Source organism: Thermobia domestica, chromosome 12 (assembly GCF_964235325.1).
Source record: "Thermobia domestica chromosome 12, izTheDome1.hap1.1, whole genome shotgun sequence".
Lineage (NCBI taxonomy): Eukaryota > Metazoa > Arthropoda > Insecta > Zygentoma > Lepismatidae > Thermobia > Thermobia domestica.
In genome coordinates, this window is record NC_137465.1 from 115,768,769 (window position 1) to 115,782,991 (window position 14,223).

At 36.4% G+C, this 14,223-nt stretch overlaps 1 protein-coding gene across 2 annotated transcripts in view; it reads left to right on the forward strand.

Annotated features, from left to right (window-relative positions):
- Positions 1–9,459, forward strand: part of LOC145666596 (cytochrome b5-related protein-like) — a 113,208-nt gene extending 103,749 nt beyond the window's left edge. For both annotated transcript variants that reach the window (XM_081733998.1, XM_081733997.1), the window contains exon 2: positions 6,385–9,459. In XM_081733998.1, coding sequence (XP_081590124.1) covers positions 6,393–7,724 — 1,332 coding nt within the window. In that variant the 5' untranslated portion in view covers positions 6,385–6,392 and the 3' untranslated portion in view covers positions 7,725–9,459. The remainder of the gene's footprint in view (positions 1–6,384) is intronic.
- Positions 9,460–14,223: the final 4,764 nt, after the last annotated feature.

Here is a 14,223-nt window from a genome sequence, read left to right on the forward strand (position 1 = left end):
ATTTAAAGGGGTGCATTAATATACCCATATGTTATGAAAGGTAATGGACCCCTGTATACGCCCATATAACTATATAGGGTAATAACACCTCATCAAAGGGGATAAATTAGGTCAAAAACCTCCGAAATTTGAATTTTTGGCAATTTTTTACCCATAAAAGGGAACGACATAGACACCCAATACTGATAGAGGTACATACTATGGTCCTAGGCTACCATACCAAATTTTTAGATTTGGCAATTTCCAAAATTTAAGGGGGGTGGTCCTATGTACCCCTGCCAAAATTTGGGGGGTGGGCCATGGTACCCCTGCCAAAATTTAGAGGGGGTGGTCCTATGTACCCCTAGGTCATTGACCCCGGCCAGGGACCATGGGTCCTGAGGCAGGGACCCAAGGGCCAAAAAGTTAGGCAAAGTGACGCGATTACTACTGTTATGGATTAACCTACGCATATGTTAAAGTCTGTTAACTATAGTTTTCACACTGCGCCCTTTGAAGAACTTCATGACCTGACTTGACATGACCGAAGACTGTCACTATATTCCAGTGAAATTTACATGAAACCACCGGAAAACTACAAGGGTCATCCAGAGATCATTTAGTTAAACAAAATGAAAACTCAATATTTATTGGAGAAAATAATTGTGTTAAATACCTAAATCTTCCCTTACTTCTCTACACCACCCTCATTTAAGCATTAGTCGTATTTGTTCACGAGCTTCAGAATTCCCATGTTACACTCTTCTGCCGGAAGTTTATTAAGGCAGGTAGTCACTGCATTCAAACAAAAGTCTCAGAATTGACATTCGTGACGCGATATGACATAAATGGAGACTCCTTTCTTGATCGTATTGTGACTGGTGATGAGATCTGGATGTCTCTCATCAGAGTCATCATCGAAGAGAGCAAGTGCCAATCACCTGAGTAGCATCATCCCTCATCATCCAAGAAACCGAGAAAATTCAAATAGACTCTCTCAACAAGAAAGGTTATAGCAATCGTCTTTTGTAATCGTAAAAGTGTTCTTTTGGTCAATTTTTCCTGGCATTTTCCACTTATTCTCCAAGCTAAAAAAGTTTCTGGACAGTAAACGTCTTAGAAGTGATCAAGAGTTGGAGAATGCAGTGACCACTTGCCTTAATGAACTGGCAGCAAAAGAGTATAACATGGGAATTCTGAGGTTCGTAACCAGATACGACAAAGAAGTGTAGGTAATTATGTAGAGAAGTGAAGCAAGCTTCAGGTATGTAATAAAATTGTTTTGTTTTTTAAAAATAAATATTGTGCTTTTCATTTTGTATAACTAACTGGTTTTTATTTTCTGGATGACCTTCGTATTCTTTTTTAAACAAACAAAAAAATCAAAATCGGTACACTTCAGGCTCGCAACCAGAGGGGCTAGAGGGCCTGGTTCCCCCTAAACCTTTAGTGGTCACTCCAGATCTCAATACAAAATGCTATTATTAATATAAAAAACACACACACACACACAATTTAGATATTTGTATGTGAATTTTTAATGACTTGTCCCCCCTAACATATTTATGGTTCCCCAAACCTCTGTGGCTGGTTTCGGGCCTGGTACACCTATGTCGAAGTTATACGTGAACATAGGCACATTATATATAAATGGGTCGAATTGAGAACTGCCTTCTTTTTTAGAAGTCTGTTTTAAAAAACTACACCATTGTTCATTTTCTTTGGACTTTCAAAGCAGAATTTCTACCCGAGCACAATCGAAACCGAACTGAAATTCTCATATACAATAACCGCTAGAATTAATCCATTTCATATGATTGCTCTTCTGTTACACATAGTTGAGTAGAGGCATTACATCAAATGATATATGTTTTATTCTTTTTATTTCGGTCAATGCCTGTCATATATGGTTTTATATCTACAAAAGCGCAAGACTTGTAATTGGACATGATTTGTGTTCTCTGATTTCTGGTGGTCTAATTTTCAGGTTTTTCTGTTCTCTCCCTATCATATTTATTTTAATCTTTCTGCCTTTCAGGTTAGGCCTATGTTATTCTTTCAAGTAAATTAAATCTCAAATATAAGGTTAAAAAGGAGGCATACCTCATTATTATTTCAAAGATATTGTGTGAAAGTTATATACTTCTTGTTTTAATAGTATCCGAGAAAAATACAGTAGGGAAACAGGGGCAAAGTGGCACACAAATTATAAATGGCCTAATATTATAGGAACAAAAGATGGTAACCGAATGTTTGACACACATATGAAAAGTTTGGAGCCTCTGCCACATTAACAGACGTCTACAGCAAAACGTAAATAAAACAAACACGTTGATGACAGACAAGTTTTAATAGAATACCGATATGTGGAAGTCCACTTTCCACGCTTAGAAGCGGGCAAAATGAGCCATACATTTATATCAGGTAAAATTCATTGTTTATTGAGATTGTGTTACTACATTATTTGAGATATTAGTTGCACAACTATTATCTACTGGGAATAAGTTTTTACATAATTCAGATTTGTGATAAACTGTGTCCAATTTGTATAGAAATATTTGCAAGCAGCCTTTGCATACATGTATACCCAAATGTAATTAAATCTACTCAGAATACTGTCCAACGTGTACACGTACTTATAAGAATGACAGTTTAGTACTAAGAAATCTTCAATGTTCAAACAATTATCATGAGACCACTCACAACAAATAATATTTTCAAGGCACGCTTGAAGTAGAGTAATTATTGCATAGCGAGTTGACAGTATGAACACATTATTTTCTTCCGCGTACAGGGAATTACTACTATAAACTGCTATGCACCAATGTATACCGAGACAGGTTATCTAAAACAGCTATCATGCGGGGAAAGGACATGCTCACAACTTCGTGAAACGGTGTCTGCCATGTCACACTGGCAATGTGCACCTTGTCTCAAAAAGGTTGAGCGCATTCTTTATTGCTGTTTCGGGGCAAAAATTTTCTAAGTCCAACTTCGGGTATCTTCGGAAAAAAGTAAACCAGGTTCGAACTTCGTAGCCAACCTTTGCAATCGGGAAAAAGTTTGAAGATGTGTTTTTCTTCTTTTAAATATAATAAGACTTGTTACAGCAACATTGATTGAAATACTTAATGATTCAATATTTCGAAACTTTGTATTAATGTCAGCACATGCTTGTTTGTCATTTAGCTCTCCATACGTAATGGAACATTTAGATACATAAACGAGTCTTTTCATATGTAAAAGAATGCTGAAAGTTAAGACATAGAACATAACTCAAAGTAGAACAAAAACAGCGTTTGCAGTGGATATGAATGCCATAATTATCTAGAGAACCGCTATATATCGCTAGGGCATCTTTCGAAGAGTACTTGTGTTATCTCAACGGTAAGTCTTTGGATTTCAAATCGTAAGGTTAAGAGTTCGATTCCCATCTGAGTCAATGCTTTTTCATGTAATTCTATTTTCCGCAATGCATGAAAAATTATATAAAATAATTACATTAAAATACATTAGTTGTATATATCCTCTGGTGCTTGGGGTCCCGGGTTCGATCCCAGCCCCCGCCAAGTGAACTTTGTGGTGGACAAACACCGCGTGCGTGGGTTTTCTCGGGGTTCTCCCGTTTCCTCCCACTTTCTTCATTCCACCATTTCATTCTTTTCGCATCATCACCGTCTCCTTTAGCCTAACCGGCATAATCGTGGGACGTAAAACTCAAAGATTTCATTTCATTAGTTGTATATATATATATATATATATATATATATATATATATATATATATATATATAGGGTGTTAATGAACTATACCGACAAACTGTACGAGGTGATTCCTTACAACAAAATAAGAGAAAAAGTTCATATGGACCTGTGGGAAAAAGTGTATAGTTTCAGAGCTAGGGCTGTCCAAAATCGCGAAAAAGTCAAGTTTCAAAAGGTCCTATTTCGAATACTAGGATCTCTGAGTGGTGATCTTATCAGCGTAAAGGAAGTCACGCATATGCAATCCAAAAAATGCATATTTCATTAATTTTCAGTGGGTGTACAGAGTATTCCATACAAGGTGAAATTCACAGACATGCCATAAACCAAATTTTGAGATATACTCTGACTTTATGATTGGTCCAAAGTGGGCAAACGATAAGCCTTGATAGCAGCGAACACAGAATCCTTTGGCGCGATGTCGGAAGTGTTAAGGATCGTCAGCAGCACGTTCGTACTCGGGAAAACGCGTGCTGCAATGTTTTCTTTCATGAAATTTACCTTGACGAAATACATCGCATCACACTTTACTACGAACACAGAAAAACATGGAGCTGTCGGTTCCTAACACTTCCGACTTCCCTCCGAAGCATTGGATGTCCATTGTTATCAAGGCTTACCTTCTGCCTACTTTGAACCCTCCTTGAAATCAGGGTATGTCTGAAAATTCTATTGAGAACATATCTGAGAATTAACCCTGTAGGGAATACCTTTTATACCTATTGAAAATTGACGAAATATGCACTTTTGGATTGTGTATGGGTGGCTTCCCTTATGCTGATAAGGACCACCATCCACAGTCTCTGGAATTCGAAATAGAGTCTGTTGACATTTGGCTTTTTCGCGATTTTGGACAGCCCTAACTCTGAAACTATGCACTTTTTGCCATAGGCCCATATAAACTTTTTCTCTTATTTTGATGTGAGGAATCAACTCTTCCAGTTTGTCGGTATAGTTCATTAACACCCTGTATATATATATATATATATATATATATATATATATATATATATATATATATATATATATATATAAAGTAGACCAACCTGGATGCACAAATGCTTCCTTTCGGAATTATAGGCTGCCGAATACATAAAAAAGTGAACTTTAAAGGTCAGTTGTTTGTACGTTGCTATAGTGATGTAAACAGTTGTCAAGGAGATATATTATAATAGTTGAGATATGCGTCATACTCATGATAGTAAATGTATGATTTTGAGCTGTGATGTAAAATTGTGAAAAAAACAAAGATTGAGTAATTTCTCAACAAATATGTTGATTTAGAGTTTGAGATTGGTATATTTTTCAGTGTAATTATTTGCTAGTATATGTAATAGTGAAAATACATGAACACATATGCAGACTGAGGTGTGGTTATAATATAGCCAATTAATATCTAGTATGAATGTTTTTGTTGTCTTTTATTATTATTATTATTATTATTATTATTATTATTATTATTATTATTATTATTATTATTATTATTATTATTATTATTTCTGCTCAATTATGACTTTTTAAAGAACAAACCTACGATGAACGAAATGTGCATCAATAGAGCATGTTTACTTATATTACGCGATCAGCGGGCAAAGGAAAAGACTTTCAATGTTTCACTTTGACGCCGTCTGTTATGCATCTTTGCCTGCGTGAACATGATTCACATTGTACGCCTCCCCCTAATCAATTCATCATCATTTCGCAAAAGATATTTATTTGTTTGTACTATGAGTAATACTGTACTCACCTGGTTTTTACCAACATGAAAGTTTATCTTTTAATGCCATAAAAAGTTCGATTTTTTGGTCAATTTTCTTGGAAATTATGCAACATAATTTACCTTTAAATATGTCAGTTTGTTCACTTCGATGTGGTTTATCAATTGATGCATGCCTAAACTTTGGACATGTGTTTTTCAATATATGCTAACAATATGGTAGATTTTTTGTAGTAAGCTTTATAGATGGAGATGTTATCCCTCCGAAATTATAGGATTATTTCTATCAATTTCCTTTAATTTTTGTTTACTTTCCTAACTTTCTTTTTAAATATCTCTTTATTTATTTGCTTATAATAAGGTCTTAGAAAGAACAATATTAAATAGTTTTCACATACTCAGTAGTAAAATGAAATATTTATAAAGCTTTTTAAAACAAAAATCTTACCCAAATTCAACACAGTATTCGTTGATGTTTCACGGTCTAACGTTGATTAATAACAGATCTTAAAGAAATATTTATGGGGTCATCAGGAATGTATAGTCTTTAAACCCCCGCCCCCCAAAGAAGAAACATCATCAAAATCAATGGTCTTATGTTGAAGTTATGCGTGACCATATCCAAATCACTTGAGAACCGCCTCCCTTCTTAAAGTAGGTTAATGTTACTTTAACGTCCCTCAGTTCTGCGTGATATTCCACAAACTCATACAGACAGACATCAATCTGGGAACTTTAGTATAGATGAGGGTTTTATTATTGTCATTGTAGAATATATATTGAATGTTATCCACAGTTTTGACATTAGAATTTTGAAATTTGACTTTAAATTGTAATTTATTTTGTTCCACATACCCGTAAGCTAGTTAGTTTATGTTTAGTAGTTTCTATAGTGATTTGATTTTATTTTGCTTTATTTTACAGACGCTAATATGACACCAAAGCCTAGGAATTATGTCTCAGACAACGGTAAAATACCCAACGTTAGCACAGTGGTAAAATATCCTACGTTCCGAGATGATCCATTGAAATCAAGTGATCTGTGGCTGAAAGGAAAGCAAATAGATGACAAAACGGATGGATTATGGAGAATTCACAACTCTCTCTACGATTTTTCATCATTTATAGAGAAACACCCTGGTGGATCTAATTGGTTACTCCTCACAAAAGGAACCGATATTACAGAAGCCTTCGAAGCGCATCACCTCTCTGACAACCCAGAGAAACTTCTGCCTTCATATTATGTTCGAGAAGCCACGTCACCCCGAAATTCCCCATTCACTTTTCATGAAAATGGATTCTACAAGACACTAAAACATCGTATTCGTGAAGTCTTGGACGACACAGGACCAAATATGAAAACATATTTTATCCAAGACGGATTAGCGCTTTTATTTTTTGCTGCTGTTTTCTTAGCTGGACTCCAAAAGTCACTTCTGATTGCTACTGTTGCAGGCGTAATTCTAGGAATGACGATCATTTGTGCACACAATTTCTTTCATCAACGTGATAATTTGAGAATGTACTATTTTGATCTGTCTTTCTTGTCATCACATCACTGGCGCATATCACATGCTCTTAGCCACCATATGTTCACAAATTCGCTTCTTGATCTTGAAATTTCCATGTTAGAACCGTGGCTCAAATACTTGCCATCACCTGATAAAAATAAATTTCTTAGTTACTTTACTGTACTTTTTAGTCCCGTAGTATGGGTATTTATATTTCATGCTGAACTGATTAAGCGAATAGTACTGATAGTCAAAGGTTTGTCTCCTTTTAGAAAGGCACATCTACTACCTTTAACAGAACTACTTGTTTTGTGGTATGCTTCAAGAGACTTAACAACGTCTTTCATTTTATGGAACTGGATTCAATTCTCAGCAAGCTTTTGGTTCGGGTTAGTTGGCCTGATAGCTGCTCATCACCATCCGGATATATTCCACGATGGGGACGCAACGCGATCAGATATGGACTGGGGATTGTTTCAAATGGACGCTGTGCGAGACAGAATTGAGGTAGTTAGTTCGTTGTTCCTTGTAATTACGACTTTTGGTAATCATAGTTTACATCACTTATTTCCTACCATAGATCATTGCCATCTGGAAAAATTGTATCCAGTTCTTCAAAAGACATGTCAAGAATTTGGATATGAGTTTGAGTACGTAACAACATGGGAATTGTTCAGTGGAATGTTCAAACAGCTGACCAGAAACTTTCCCAATCCAATTCCACCTGATCAAAAAACAAAGAAGTGTTCATGACAAAATTTTAATACAAGAAAATTAATAGTTTTGTAATATCGTAAGTACTAGTTTTGTTACCACGAATCGATGATAATGATAAATTACCAAATTTCTTCAATAAAAGTATTCTTTACAACATAAATTTGGCATGTAAACTGTACGCCCCAATACTTCTGTTTTTAAAGTAATATATATAAGCAAGAATATCCGTTTGATGCAATCATCAAGGTAGAAAATATAAATAACTGTTCAATGTATAAATAATATTGTTGAAAAAAATACGATATTGCAAACGGATTCCGCCAATTTATGTTCTGTCTATGTCAATGAAAAACCGCTGGAATAAACCCATTCGCTCAGTAGTTAGTGTAAATGAATATGCTTGAAGAGGGTGTTTAAATATGCTGGCAAATCATAGTGCCATTGCACATTGATGCACAATGGGCTTCCATAAAATGTCGAGTAGATATCTATAAAATGTCTGTACGTGGTGATAACATGTCCTATTGATATAATGTCCATATCCAATGAGTGTGCTTGTGCTGTGTAAGTGGAATGTTATTCCAAATGATGTATTAAAACTATTGTATTTTACCGTGTATAATGAGCACACTTTTGCCATGAGGGAAAATAAAGATGCGCATTATACATAGTAGTAGGCTGCTGATTCCGTAATGTTTTTAATACTCATTTTTTGTAAGCCCTCATATACATACTGGTACTACTTAACAGGGAAGTACGCAGGTTGTGGGTCCTGGAATCCGGAATTTTACAAGTAATATAATTTATCCTCACATTAAATTTAAGTACCACGAAATAAGTTCCTACGTATGTCCCTGGTACTGAACATGAACATACTTCTGGTTGTGATGAAAGGTTCTGTTACATAAATACTGTAAATTTTGTTACCAGCATATCAGTGAGGGATATAGAAGGTAAAAACTGGGGGGCCAGCCAGAACCCACACTATGAGAGGTATATGATGGGCCCCGGCCAGATTCTATTCTAGACCTTGTCTCACACAGCGTTAGTAATGAAATGGGAGCTTTAAATGCTAACCAATGGAAATAAACAGGAAAAACTGTTGAAACTTGATGCAGAATGATACAAATGATTTCCAAAAGAATGAAGTATTGCATATGTAAGCACAGAACTAGCAAGAAAAGTTTTTAAATTGATATAGTCTTTGAAAACTAATCGAAAATTATTGTTAAGATTACTGTAGAATTACTTGTCTAGCAATTATTAAAATATTGTAATTTCATTGTGAATCAGACTTTAAAAATTTGTATTTTCTCTTGTGGTGCTTATTTCAACATCTGCATGCTGTCTTCAAAGTTGTACATTTATGACGTGTTCGTTCAGTACTTTCCATACATCCAACATGAATAATTATTTTATCACCCAAAACTTGTTATAAATTCTATTTGAAAAGAAAAACGTATCTTCCAAATTTGGTTCATTCTCTCACATGCTTATTACGAGTTTATTAAGATCTGTAAAAAATATAATTTTTATTCCATTTACCAATGTTTTATATAATTATTATTAAGATCTTTAAAAAATGTAATTGTCATTCCATTTACCAATATTTTATATATTTATTATTTTAATCATAAACTTAACATGAAAATGATGAGAAATTAAGCGTATTGTTAGAATTATTGTGACAGATTTTTGTACATTTTCTGGATAAAAAGTCTCTTTGTAAATACGTGTATAAATAAAAGTACGATGTACTAAGAAAAATAAAAACAAAAATAATTTTAAAAATTGAAATGTTGCTTTAATTATTGAATTAATGTCACAAATTCTTTCTTATGTAACAAATCGGATCAATCCCATGACCAACGCTACTTGAAATCTGCCAGATTTTATTCAAACTTGTCTAACTTGGGGACCGTGGTTGCTCAGTGGTAAAGCGTTCACCGTTCATGTATGGGGTCCTCGGTTCGATCCCAGTTCGCGCCAAGTGAGTTTTGTGGTGGACGAACACCATGTACGTGGGTTTTCTTGGGGCGCTCTCATTTCCTTTCACTTTCTCCACTCCACCATTTCATTCATCTCTCATCATCACTGTCTCTTTTAGCTAACCGGCGTAAGAGTGGGACGTAAAACTTAAAGACTTCATTTTGTCTTTTCTAACTTAAGATCCCTTTCTAGACCCTGACTACATGAGGTACGGACCTACCTACATCTTATACAAGCAATACAGCTAACTGATTCGAAATACTGTGTGTAATTCGTCGGACAAATAGTCAGTTTAAGCGAGAGCCTGTCAAAGTATATCCACATGAAAAAAATGTATATCAAAGACGAAACTACGCTTACTTCCACCACTCTTGCACTCAAAATATCACGTCTCCTGCATATTGTGAAGTTCTGCTTATGCAGATATAGCTAGAGTTAAATTATACATGGGAACGTTTCTCCCATTACCGAATTTTGTTACAAAAATCTCATTATAAATGGTGTAATACAAAAATCTCACTAATATAAATAGTTCACTAATACTGGGTAAAGAGTGGTATCCCAAGGCCCGAAGAGCCTAGGGAAGGATCTCCACAGAGCTCTGAGCAACCTGCGTGGAGTGGATTTAGGATCCCCAATGTTCCACAAACCAGAGCGGAGTTAAAGGCCACAACGGGGCACACGGAAGCTGAATGACTGAGGTTAGGAGTCCAGGGCTCATAGTGGTCTGGTCTCTTGTAAATAGTTGAAAAGTGACCAAAAGTACACGAAAAAGTGACCAAAAACACATGAATAAGTGACCAAAATCTCATCATGCCCCTTTTTTCATTTGTCAATTTATTCATCACCTCTCTGTTGTTTTGTTTCATCTTTTCTTCTTTATTTCTTTTTGAGCTTCCTCCTTTCTTAGGTTTTATAAATATGCTTTGTAGTTACGGTAAGCAGACTTAGCAGATGTAAGAAACTTCTGAGTAAGTGGAACCATTTTTTGGCCTATTTCCGGATTTCTTCATCCCAGACATTATATTTAACTTAGTATTGAGAGTTCTCAAAGCCATGAAATAATCAAATTTATCACCTACTCATAAGAAGAACATGCAAGAAGCATAACACAAGACGAACATAGGAACCACCAAAGACACACACAACGTTGAGCGGAGCGTTAACTATTACGAGAGAAAACTAAAAGACTATTATGATAGAAGAAAGAATAGACACAGAAGGGTTCTCAACCCCACCTTGAGAGCTTAAGCATACCAACCATCCACTGTGCTTTAGAAAGAAAGAAAGCTGAAGTGAAAATAAAGCTGACAGTTCCACATGTGGCAGCAAGTACTGAAGCTTTCAGAAGAGTAATGAGACAAGTTTCTGCCTTTTCCCATTTATTTTTATATTTTTCTTAGAGAACTGCCAATGCAAAACATAAATCACACGAGAAAGTCACTTTACCTCCCAAAATAACTTTTAGTGACCAACTTGAAGAAAAGTAACTTTTAGTTTAAAAAAAAAGTGACTCGCTATAAGCTCTGGGAGTCCCACATAGCTTCAAGGAAGCTAAGTGGGTATGAAAGGAGGTCTAGAGGTCCGAACAAGCTAAAGGCTTTAGGTTAGGTAGCACATCGAGCTCCAAACAAGCTAAAGGAGTGGAGGTGACCAACCAAAGACTGATAGTTGCTGAGGACGTACTGGTTTCATAGCTGCTCCAGTGTGGCGGTGGCGCAGTTTCATTGTCGTCACGTGATCAATGGTATAGGTGGTATCCCTGTCGTCTGCTACTCTAGTACTTCGTACTAGGACACACATAGTGATGGGCAAAAAACCGGGAAATTATTTTTTCCCTGGGTTTAAACCTGTTTTTTTTTTCATTTTGGGAAAATGTTTTTTTTTTCACGTAACAACGAGATTTTTTTAAAATCTACAGTTATTTTTGTTTTTAAGTGTGGCTATCTCTCTTGACATGGAGAAAATTGTATGTTGTTTCGCAATATAATAATACAGTTCTCATAAATTTTACTATTTTATGAAAATTAAGAAATATTTCTCAGGATTTACCACTTACAATGTTTCTGAAAGTAATCATAAATACAATACACGAAACAAAAATACAGAGGTTGTTCAGCCTACATTTGGCCGATTTCGTTCCTTCCCCCTCCCGGCAGAATGGACTCACCCGACCTTGCTCGTGGCGTCCTGCAGTGTTGTGCAGTGGCTTGCTGGGAACGGAGTTGTTTTTCCGCGCGGACGACAATAACGCACTAAACAGGACCATTGTTGTGAGTGTTGTGTTAAATTTGTTTCCAAGTGTGTGGGTTTCCGCTCTGTGACCAAAATGCTGCCCAAACTAAGCGTGTTTTGGGAAGGATATGTTGCGGCTCTTTATGACGCCCACTTTAGTGTTTCTGTCATTACAAAATAGTGCAATAAGAATGGTTACAACATCAGTTTAAGTGGAATAAAAATGTTATTAAATATACAAGGTCAAGGAAGCTCCACCATTTGGATTACCAACGAAGTTGCCTAGGAAGCGGGAATGCACCAAGGCCACCTCCATCATGCAGAGGAAACTTCGCAAAATGGCAATGCAAGAAAATCCGCCAACACAAAGGTGTATGGCTAATCGTCTTGACGTGTCTTTAGGGACTGTGAGCCGGACGTTACACCATCAACTCAAGCTGGAAAAAGTAATGAAAGCTCGCGGCCATCTTCTCACGGATGCCCACCAAAAGGAACGAAAGCGTAACACCCGGAAGCTGTACGAACGGCATCTGGCAAAACAAAGGTGGATGTACGTCGTAACGCTCGATGAAGCAAGGATTTGCCCTTCCAACTGCGGCAAACCGAGAGCCATCATGTACTGAGAGAAAGGCGCTAAGAACTTCAGAAGGTGGGTCCGTGTCTCTAAAGAATCCTTCCCAAAAGGGTTCATGGTCGTTACTGGCTACTGTTACCGAGGTAAACTGAAGATTCGTAGGATGGCGAAGAACTGCAAAATAAATTCGCAGTATTTTCAGGAGCAGATCATACGGCCGATCTAGAAGCATGAGATTACAGCAATGTGCGGAAATGACGCCAATCTCGTGCGCATTCACATGGACAAGGCCTCATCACATACCGCAGATCGTCCCTCGCATTCTACAGGGAGATGGAGGAGGCAATTGGTATACAGGTGATACCTTTCAACGAGGTACCTGTTAAATCTCCAGATGCAAGTCCTATGGACTATTGTGGATTTGGATTGCTGAATCGGGCTTTGGAAAAACGGCGTGTGACAACTATGGAAGGACTTCGGAAAGCTGTGCAAAGGGAATGGGACAAGATTTCCCTCCCAGTTCTTCAAAGAAGCATATTACAGTGGAAATTACGCTGTCGGACTATTGTTAGGAACAAAAGGAAACACAACGTGCACTTACGGACCTGGCGCCATGGATTCTTCTAAATTTTTAGGTAAGTCGAAATTAGCCAAATGTAGACTGAACAACCTCTGTAGTAGCCTATGGGCGTGTCACGTGTCCTAGTCAAACTAACAGTAAATACACCCTATCACTCAAAATAACTTAAACAAAATTATTTTTGTATGCTAATAATAGTATACTGTTTGTAAAGTTTGTAATTGTGTATATTGACTGAAGTCCACTGTATCATAAAATTGCTTAATGACTAATAAATAATGATTATGAGGTCTAGCTACGGATCTTTGACTGCAAATATCAATAATTTCGGGTTAGACTGGGAAAGTAGTGGTTGGCTGGCCTGCGTTGCCGTAACGTCTCGCTACATCAATTAAAATTACAGCAAAAGAATCCAAACACTTTGTTAATATAAATACATTATTTTTTCCATGTTAGAAAAATAAATCTCAGCTGGACTTTCGATTTTGAAAATTAGGTTAGGTTATGTTGGCTTGTTGTGGTTAACGGTGCATAGCTAATGACAAGCCGATTATGATCTAAATTTTTGCAAGAATCGAAACAATTGTCTACCACACGTATAAAACGGTAAGAATTATATAATTTTCTTATGTACGAGGAGCAAAGTATCACTAAATCACGTTTATCACGTTATATGGAAGTGTATTTTTAAGCAAAATACACTTATACACCTGATACAAACCTGAAGTCAGTAATATGTATGTAAGGTGCACTAGTTTTCTTTACCTTTCCTAAAGTTTGATTCTGGAAACTTTTTCTCACGAACAAAATATCCGCTTACCGTTGTTTCTCCTTCAGCCATACTATCTATAAAAGAACAAATTTCATACTTTTACTTCTCTTGACTCTCTTCAGCTTCCCACAAAGCTATGGTTGGAGATTATCTTTGTTGCGGATCTAATTCAATTAACTGTGGTGATGCAGTTCCACTCGAACTGCACCTGACAATGTACTAGAATTTACATATTGGTACAAATTTGGTACCCTAGTATTTGTATTTATCCCTTGGTTTTGAATAGGCCTACTAAATAGCAGGGGCGTCATTTCAGACTTCGCTTAAGAGGGGCAAGAGCACCACCGACATAGATTTTCACGTTTAGTACTAGTATATTACTATT